We start from the raw sequence: 10,442 nt of genomic DNA on the forward strand, positions 1-10,442 counted from the left end.
CTCACTTGGCTGGCTGGCTGGTGTGTTGGCTCTATTCTCAACTGGCAGGTTCCCCTACTTCTCCGGCTTCAGTTCCCCAGTCTATAAATATAGGGGGAAAGCCACTTCTATCTCCAGATCTGCTGATTTCATCACTTCTGCCCTCTGAAACTTTGCCAAGTTCTCAGCATTGCCCTAAAGAGCCCGAGTTAGTTCTAGCCACCCCTGATAGAGACAGCACCCTCAGTTAACGAGCCACTCTGTGAAGCTAGACCAGAGCAGTCAGTGATGCAGCACTGGATCCCAACAGACTGGGGAGGGGGAGACTGAGGATGGATGGTCCTGGGTGGGGGCTCCCAGACACTAGCAGAACAACAGGAGATGGCACAATCAAGCCTTGAGCAAGTGCTGTCCGTACCACAAGGAAAAGACTGCAGAGCTTCCAGAGGGAAAACACCTTTTCCTAAATTGTGAAGGAGGGAGGCAAGGAGAGCCGCGCAGAAACAAAACTTAGAGAGGGCGTGCGATGGAGCGCTTGGCAGGTGTGCACAGCGCCCAGGGCCTGAGCTCGGCACCATGCCGGCTGACTGTGGTGGTGCACACCGATAACCCAGAATCCAGGAGGGGAAGCACGAGGATCGAGGCTCTCCTCAGCTACCCACTGAGTTCAAGACCAGCATGGGCTTCATGAGATACTGTCTCAAAACAAAATGATGGAGCTCCAGGATAACCAGGGCAATTGAGAGAAAATCTGTCTCAAAAATTAAAATGAAACAAAAACAACAAAACCCAAAACAACCACAACAAAACAGCCAGCAAAACATAAATTGCAGGTGACTGTGGACAAGCTGTGCTCTCTAAGGACAAGCCTCAGGAAGGAGGACCGGAGAGATCCTCAGGGGAAGAGAACTAGCTGTTCTTCCTAGAGGATGGGGCTCCATCTCCAGCACTCAGCCTGGGATGCATGGTAAGTACCAGGTCAACCAGGGTCAAAAAACTAAGAAGATTCTGTTATAATCCAAGAAGAAACAACCCTAAAATAATCTTAGAAACTTCACGATTATAATAGATATATTTAAGTCTTATACACACAGATATCACAGCAATATAGGATATGAAACAAGAATGGATATAGCCTACAGTATCATTATTATTCTAAAAGTAATTTTCTTTTTATTTTATGTGTGTACGCACACGCGTGTGCGTGTCTTTGTGTGTGTATGCACATGTAGGTAGGTCAGAGCTAAGGAAAACGTGGAGATTCAAGGACAACTTGTAGGAATCAGCTCTCTGCCTCCACCCTGTGGCCTCCAGAGCTGAATCTCTCCAGCTTTATGTTTATTTTTTTGTATCTCAGGCTGGTCTTGAACTTGTGACTGTTCGGGTGGAGGTGCCACCCCATGCCCCTTCCCTGGAGCTGCCTCAGTCTAGACTCTGCCCCTGAGAAAGTCTGCCATCGCAGCTCCACCCCAGAGGGTATTAACACCCCCTCACCCCCGCACCTTGTGGTTTCCTTGACTTCCCCTGGGGCCACCCAGGAATGCTGTGCTCAAATAAACCTGGTTTACTGATTTGGTTTGATTGGTTTATTACATCAGCGGCATCAGATTCCCTGTTCCTGTTTCTTTTTTCTGAATATACTTTCTGGTCTGTAGTCATGAATATAGGTTGTACATGTAAATAAATGAGCCGGGGATACAACGGCTGCTGGTGTCTGGTGTGGGCCCAGCAGTCTTGTGTTCCTGGCCTGTGACATTTGACCTGATATTCAATAGTGTCGGAACTGCACTGCCATGAGAGGTTTGTTTATGCAAATAACTAGTGTATCCTAAGGAAGGTCAGCAGTCTGTGCTGAGGTAAGCCCGTGCAAGCTGCCACGCCTGCTGCCAGGGTCTTCCTAAGGTCAATACTATAACATGCAGAGAAAGAAGATCAGGCCCTGTGGGCAGCAGCCACAGAAGGGCAAGTTCTGTTGCTTTTCAGAGACTAGGATGAGCAGCAGGCTGATGAGATGCCTGCCCGCTAGACTTTTCGGCACCGGGCCCTCGGCACTGCCCTTCCCCACCCTCAGGTTACCTGTTGTTGGTAGAAGTTGCTGGCGCTTTGTTCAAATCGCTCATCTTTGGTTTCTACAGTTTTCCCCAATTTCTGTAGAACCTGGGATAAAAGACAGAAAGGCCTGTATGGTTATGGTCAAGTCTCTTAGGTGTTGGTATTGGGTGTAACTACAGGTCTCCCCTCAGCTCAACAGAGTCAGGAATGTAACACAGCTAACAAAAACAAGGTTTGTGGTTCTCAAACTGGGATACCTGGGGGATAGGTACGTGCTATGGGGAATCTGCCTGTTTATTCTCACTCATAGCCTCCTCTCTTTCTCTCTCTCTTGATAAAGAAGTTGTAACTTTCTGGATTCTCATTATTTGAACAAGGTGTTTTGAATGTTTGGTTTGGTGCTGGATAGAGCCCAGAGCCTTGCACAAGCTAAACATACACTCTCCCACTGAACTGCACCTCCAGCCTAAAAGTGACTTGTTTGTTTGTTTTTTGAGACAGGGTTTCTTCTGTGTAGTCCTGGCTGTCCTGGAACTCATGCTGTAGACCAGGCTGGCCTTAACCTCAGAGATCCACCCGCCTCTGCTTCCCAAGAGCTAGGGTTAAAGTCTGTGCTGCCACACCCAGCTCTTAAACTGATTTTTAAAGGGGAACAAAAGAGGACATTGCACCAAAACAAGATTATTGAGAAAATATGCCTGACTTTTAAAGATAAGGCATGAGCCATGAAGACTTTTTTAAATTAGGATTCCCTCTTCTAGCCACTGCCACGGTTTCTTCTCTATGGATGAGGTCAGAGAGATGAGCAAGGGACTCCTCATGAAGGCCCTGCGGAAAACCTTAAGAAACTCTGATACAAGCCCAGCTGGAAATGAATGGTACCCATGTCTATCTTTCAACTAGGAAACGCGAGTGCCAACTGTCTCTCCAGTCTCAGAGGTCATGGGAAACAGGAAAGACCCTTGATCTTAGAGAAGTAAGAAAGGACGAGGGGCTGGTGCGGAGCTCTGTGGGTAAAGAATCTGCCTGAGGATGACCTGACCTGGACCCTTGGGACCCACGTGGTGGAAGGAGAGAACTGACTCCCAAAAGCTGTCCTCTGACCTCTACTCGTGTGATGCACACTCGCATACACACCCATACGTGTGATGCACACTCGCAGCATACACACCTACACGTGTGACATAACTCGCAGCATACACACCCACACGTGTGACGCACTTGCAGCATACACACCCACACGTGTGACGCACACTCGCATACACACCCACACGTGTGACGCACACTCGCAGCATACACACCCACACGTGTGACGCACACTCGCCGCATACACACCCACACGTGTGATGCACTTGCAGCATACACACCCACACGTGTGACGCACACTCGCATACACACCCACACGTGTGACGCACACTCGCAGCATACACACCCACACGTGTGACGCACACTCGCAGCATACACACCCACACGTGTGACGCACTTGCAGCATACACACCCACACGTGTGACGCACACTCGCATACACACCCACACGTGTGACGCACACTCGCAGCATACACACCCACACGTGTGACGCACACTCGCAGCATACACACCCACACGTGTGATGCACTTGCAGCATACACACCCACACGTGTGACGCACACTCGCATACACACCCACACGTGTGACGCACACTCGCAGCATACACACCCACACGTGTGACGCACACTCGCAGCATATACACCCACACGTGTGACGCGCACTCGCATACACACCCACACGTGTGACGCGCACTCGCAGCATACACACCCACACGTGTGACGCACACTCGCCGCATACACACCCACACGTGTGACGCACACTCGCATACACACCCACACGTGTGACGCACACTCGCATACACACCCACACGTGTGACGCACACTCACAGCATACACACCCACACGTGTGACGCACACTCGCAGCATACACACCCACACGTGTGACGCACACTCGCATACACACCCACACGTGTGACGCACACTCGCATACACACCCACACGTGTGACACACACTCGCAGCATACACACCCACACGTGTGACGCACACTCGCATACACACCCACACGTGTGACGCACACTCGCAGCATACACACCCACACGTGTGACGCACACTCGCATACACACCCACACGTGTGACGCACACTCGCAGCATACACACTCACACGTGTGACACACACTTGCATACACACCCACACGTGTGACGCACACTCGCAGCATACACACCCACAAGTGTGACGCACACTTGCATACACACCCACACGTGTGACGTACACTCGCAGCATACACACCCACACGTGTGATGCACACTCGCATACACATCCACACGTGTGACGCACACTCGCATACACACCCAATAGCTAGACCGTTGAAAAAAGAAAGAACCAAATCTTCTGAAAGCCCTATCTTGGGCTTTCAACTTCTGCCTCTTCCTCCTCACCAACCCCCACCGTGCCACCCTACTCTTTCTGGTTTCATTGGCACAGTCTGAGGCCCGGTCTTTACTGTTTTCTTCTCCGGCCTTCTGTAACAGGTCTTGACAACGCTGCTTCAGTTCCTCTAATAGCTCTTCATTCCTCTGCTCCTATCACTAGACACCCATGATGTGTCCATGAGGCACCACGGGTGTTTTAGCATGGAGACAGTCCCTAGTGCTCTATCCTTCCACAAGCTTCAGCTCTCTGTGGCCTTCACTACGCAACCATTTTAGTATTTTTCTTGGTTTGTTTTAAGATTTCTGAAAATCTCCACTACTAATTGTTAGAGACTTTATTCCCTTTCTAGAATACCCTAATGACTTCTCTACTTTGTCTACTATGCAAGTATAAAACAAATATAAATAAATAAATAAACACCAGCTCAGCTCTTTCTCACACTAATCTCTACCTGCTTTATTCCATTAATCAAGTTCATCACTCACTCTTAAGTGTTTGACACTTTGGTATTTTCGTGATTTTCTATTATTATTTAATTTTTTTTGTATTCATCGTCTCTGTGTTATTCTAAATCTCCACTCCTCAGATACTTACTCTACTTTTTTCTATAGCTCAGAATCCAGCAAGAGGCCATTTAGTCACTTTAGTAGGAAGAAGGAGAAACTGATGTAGGGGTGGGCACGGCTGGGCCTGGATGTGGGCTTTGCTAGACTGGGACCACGGCCGTGCATGGCTGGGCCTGGATGTGGGCTTTGCTAGACTGGGACCACGGCCGTGCATGGCTGGGCCTGGATGTGGGCTTTGCTAGACTGGGACCACGGCTGTGCATGGCTGGGCCTGGATGTGGGGCTTTGCTAGACTGGAACAGTATAAACATGGAGTGGAAAGGGTTCCAGACCAAAAATCTGGGTGTTTGCAACTTCTTGCAGCCTTCTGGAAGGGTGTGGCTCATTCAGGGTGTATTTGGGGAGTGGCAGGGAATGAAATGAGATAGGTCGACTAGGATCTCATTATAAAGGAATCTGAATCCCAGAGACGTGTGCCTAGGCCTGTGCAGAAGGCTCTGTGTGCACCCTGACCCACGTCTGCAGTCTTATGGCAAGAGGAATAGGTCAATGCCTCTCATATCTCATGCTGTCTCCACGGTGATTAAGACCAAGGCTTCTGCAGCCACATAGTAATTCATACCTTGGCCTTTCTGTTGACTGGCTATAAGATAGTTCTGCACAGGGATGCACAGTGAAAGATATTTTTGTCTTGAAGCTACTGAGAGATTAAAAGAGACTATGTATGTAGACTGTTTTCTCTAGCTGCCTGCTGTATCTAATATTGTTTTTGTTGCTGTTTTTTATCTTTTTGAGACAGTGTCTCACTATGTAGTCCTGGCTGTCCTAGAACTCACTAAGTAGATTAAGCTGGCCTCAAACTCAGAGATCTGAACTCACAGAGATCTTCCTGCGTGCCTCCAGAGTTTTGGGACTAAAGGCACCACCAACCTGCCCAATAGCTGGGTCTGGTTTTGTTTCCTTGCCTGTAACAGCAGGTGTTTCCTTTTCTTCCAGCACGTCTGTCTTTGTTGGTCTCTAACCTCACCTCACTCATCACTCCTCCCACCCTGTGCAGTCCCCATCCTCCCTGGCTCCACCCTTCCCCTCCCCAACAACAGAAAGTTGCAAAACCACCTTGGTGGTGGTAGGCTCGGTTCTTACTTCCTTCTTGCTACTCCTCCCTTCCTTTGCCCATTTAATATTTCTTAGGCGGGGGTGGAAATCAAGAAAACTCAACTTAGAGCCAATGCAGAAGACAACTAAAGGCTCGAGGCTGTAAGGCTGCACGGGGTATGAAGGCTGAGACTCCACCCACCAACAATTTTTTCAATTTTTTTTTTTTTTAAGACTACAGCATACACCTTTAATTCCAGCACTTGGGAGGCAGAGGCAGGTGTGGGTGGGTGGGAGGATCTCTGAGTTCAAGGCCAATCTAGCCTACTGAGCAAGCTCCAGGACAGCTTCAGCCACACAGACAAAACCTGGTATTTCACGCAGTCTCCCATGCAAGCACTGACCAGGAAGAATCCTGCTTAGTTTACTAGATCAGATGGGACTGGGCGTGTTCAGGGCGGTGTGGCCAGAGACCCATCATTAACTCTTAAATGGAGAAGGTGAAAGAGATAACCTGGAAATATTTATCACTCTCTAGGCCTGAAGTCACTTGTTGCTATAGAAACTGGTGCCTGTGTTGGGCCGCATACGCATTGGAGTTGTTCTTAGAGCCTTGATGGAACAAGATGTGCATGTATGCAGCAGATGTCTGCTGAAGGAGTAAATCTGTGTGTGTCTGAGTGTTTGAGACAGAGTCACTCTGTAGCCCAGGCTAGCCTCAAACTAACAGTGACCCTCCGGTGTCAGCCTGTTGAGAGCTGGGATTATAGGTGTATACTACTATATTGGCTAAATTCTACTTTATGGTCAACTCCTAATGAAAGCTAACAATACCAATCCCTAATGTCCGCCCTGAGAATTCAGCCAGTTAGTCTGGCCAGGCCGCTGACAAGTTAGAATTCAGATACTTGGAGAGTAAGGGCTAGCAAGAAAACGAGGCAAGATGGCGACACTTGGTGAGTGTGGGTGGAGTATGTTCCAGGTCACCTGACCTAGTCGTCTAACCTTTGTGTAGAGTGGGAGGGATACACCTTTAAAACTCCACGGGCAACTTCTTTGACTTTTGACGGCACAGTCCCTTCCCCAGGAAGCCCCGCCCCCTGTACTTTAGGTGTGTGAGTAGGAACCAGATGCTAAACAGCAGTATGCAGTGCTGTCAGACTTTGTCTCAGCTGTGAGGATCTAACGCACTCGGAGGAAAGTGTGCAGACACACACTAGCCAGAGGCTCTCCCTAAGAGCCCCTGTGTTCTTCAGGCTCCTCTCCCACCGACTCTCCTGCTCCCGCTGCATTGCTCACTCTTCCGCCTGAAGTGACTGACAGCTCAGGTCATGCCAAGGCTAGCCTTCCTCAGCTGGAAGGTGCTCTCACACTCATGGGGGCGGGGACTACTGACCACTCACAGTTCCCATTTTAAACCCAGCCACTATTAGAAAACCTTCCACCCAGTCCTTCTGCCCTCTAAGTTCCCACAGATGTGCATATCTTAGGCAAACAAGTAGATTCTAAGCTTCCAGCAGGCAAGAGCTCCTCTAATTCACCTCTTAATTCCCTAGTCGGCCCCCTGAACAAAAGAATCTATTGCAAATATTTGACAAATTAAACTCTTGGGGATATAAGCTGAATAAATGTTAACAGAGAAAAGAACAACATAGGAGTGGTTTTTAAAAATGCCCTTGTTCAGGGGAGAATTGAGCAGTCGGCCGCAGAGAAATCACACAGGGAAACAGTTGACTCAATGTGAGGATGTATCATACTGTACCAAATACAGCTCGTGCTGCATTCGGTGAGAACTGGAAAACAACTGGAAGGATGTTTTATTCTATTGTGTTTAATAGTCAGCAGGCCTTCCCCCTGCAGGGGAACGTGAGCCCTATGTAAAAGTGTTTCCCCTTCCATCAGCTCCTTCATAGACCGGGTCTGCAGGGTTGGGGCCACACAGACGGCAGAGGGGCTCATCAGGAATGTGGCAAGGGGCTATCAGACTTAGCTGAGAGCCACCTCGTCAGCCAGAGGGTCGCTTCACTGGGACTCTCTCTCTAAAGAGAGAGTTACCTTGCTCTCAGTAACTTCCCAAGACTCAAGGTCTCCGGCTCTCCCACCCAGGCCATTTCTCCTTTAAGACCAGGGTCCCCCTAAGCCAGCCCTGAACTAGCAAGCTCCCACTGGCCAGCGCAGTCTAGCTTGTGGGGTCTTCAGGGCAGACTTGAGTCTGTGTCTCTCCCTATCTTGCCAGGGTCCAGGACAGGAAGAACAGCGTGCTAACTACGTAGGAAATGCCTGATTCTTAAGTTCAGAGTCAAATTCTGTTTTCAACTGAGTCTTGGTAGATAGAGTTTCATAGAGAAAACAAACCTTCCCACTTTATAGATGAGAGACCCAAAGCCAAGGACAGAACATTATTTATGGAAGGTTGGGGACCTAGGCTTAAAGGAGACAAAGAGCTCTAAACCCAAGGGTATCATGTTGACAGTGGGCCAGAGGAAGCCAGGCAAAAGCACCTGATGTATCTGGGGCTCTAATTTAACTTTTTTCTCTTTTGTGGTGTCCAGGATCCTGCTCACTAGGGAAGTGGTCCAACACTGAGACATATTCGCCAGCTCTTAATAGAGCAGGTTTTTTTGGTTTTGTCTTTTTTTAGCTTTGCACAGTGTAGCTTTCTCTAGGTGAGCTCCCTGTCACCCTATTTATAACACAAGCACTGCGCTCAGATCTATCAGATGTCTAGTTAGAATCTATCAGATGTCTAGTTAGAATCTGTCAGATGTCTAGCACAGAAAATACTCCAGACAGTAAAATCAAAATCTCTTTAAAATGTGCAGGGAAAGGGCTGGGATAGAACTCAGCTGGCAGAGTGTTGGGTTTGCTCACAAAAAACACTGGGTTCAACCCCCAGCATCTAAAAGCTGTGTTTGCACATGCCTGTAACCCCAGTTCTCGGGAGCTAGAGGGAGGCAGGGCCCTGGGAAATTAAAATCAGAGTAGGTTTGGGGGTACAAGAAAGTCTGCCTCAAAAAAAAACAAAACAGAAACACCGAAACTGAAGAGTGCTGAGAATGGCGGCTCAGCTTGTGACCCCAGCAGCCTTAAAGACTGAGGTTGCAGGATGAGCACCATGAATCCTAGACCAGCCTGGGCTACAATTTAAGACCCTTTCTTAAAAAAAAAAAAAAAAAAAACAAACCCAAGAAATTGCGAAGTGGGACCTCACAATCTTTTTTTAATTTTTTTTTTTTTAATTTTTGACAGCATCTTTCCCTGTAGTCCTGGTTGTCCTGGAACTCACTATGTAGACCAGGATGACTTTGAACTCACAGAGATCTGCCTGCCTCTGCCTCTGAATGCTGTGCCACCAGGCCCCGCTGTCCCATAATCTGAATGACGGTGGCATGTTACATGTCAGTTAAGGAAGCTCACGCAGAGGCCTTGAATCACGGGCAAGGCCCAAGGAAAGACACAAGAAGCAGGGACTGGCTACTGTGCACAGCTCCTCCTCACCCCAGCAAAGAGTCTTTTGTAGCTCAGGCTGGTCCTGAATTCAGCATACAGCCTAGAAAGCCATGGGTTTTCTATGCTCTTGCCCACTGGCTCCATGTATACCAGTTTAAACAACACTCAGGTGTGAGGAGAACTGCGTAGATTATCCTAGCCCTCAGCGCGGGGCGACTCACTGGCAACAACATAGTCGCTGTCACTTACTGTGGGTGCAAGAACCTCCAATTAATTCATCATCTGTGAAACACCCTCCTCGCTTTATGGCCAGGGCAAAATCTGCGACACAGGTGGCCACTACCATTTGTTCCTTCCTGCCGTCTTTTCTGGGTCAGGCTGAGGGCTGCAGAAGGCCCCTGAGCAACAGCTGTCTCCTCAGCTGCTTCCTTCTCTCCCACATCGGCCAGTGTCCATGGACGCTCACTCCCCGCTCAGCTTCTAGACAACAGGACCCTTCCTCCTCAGCCCAGACCCGGGCGCCCTGCTGAGGCCGGGCTCCTACCTTCTCCTGGGCCCTGCTGAACTTCTTCTGCACCTGTTTGGCGAAGAGGCCAGCGGCTCCGCCAGCCTTGCCCTCGGCCATCCTGCCGGCTGCGGGGGCGCTGCCTGGTCCTGTGGTTTCTAGAGGCCCCTGAGAGGAAGTGCGGCCTCCCAGCATGCCTCGCGTCAGGCCAGAGGGCGGGTCTTCTTCACACCCTGCCTGCGGCCTGCTGGACCTGGGCGGCCTGAACCACTGCCCACTCCCCAGGAGGACCACTGAGGCACACCCCTGCCCACTCCCCAGGAGGACCACTGGGGCAC

General features: G+C 49.5%; 1 protein-coding gene across 1 annotated transcript in view; it reads right to left on the reverse strand.

The window, feature by feature from the left end:
- Bin2 (bridging integrator 2) overlaps positions 1-10,224 on the reverse strand; it is a 28,931-nt gene extending 18,707 nt beyond the window's left edge. Inside the window, exons 1-2 of the mRNA XM_041642561.1 lie at positions 10,144-10,224; positions 2,056-2,136 (exon numbers count right to left, since the gene is read on the reverse strand). Coding sequence (XP_041498495.1) covers positions 2,056-2,136; positions 10,144-10,224 — 162 coding nt within the window. The remainder of the gene's footprint in view (positions 1-2,055; positions 2,137-10,143) is intronic.
- Between the last annotated feature and the right edge of the window lie 218 nt (positions 10,225-10,442).

This window comes from Microtus oregoni, unplaced genomic scaffold, assembly GCF_018167655.1.
Source record: "Microtus oregoni isolate MIOR12 unplaced genomic scaffold, Mior012 000077F_ref0000221, whole genome shotgun sequence".
Classification (NCBI taxonomy): Eukaryota; Metazoa; Chordata; class Mammalia; order Rodentia; family Cricetidae; genus Microtus; species Microtus oregoni.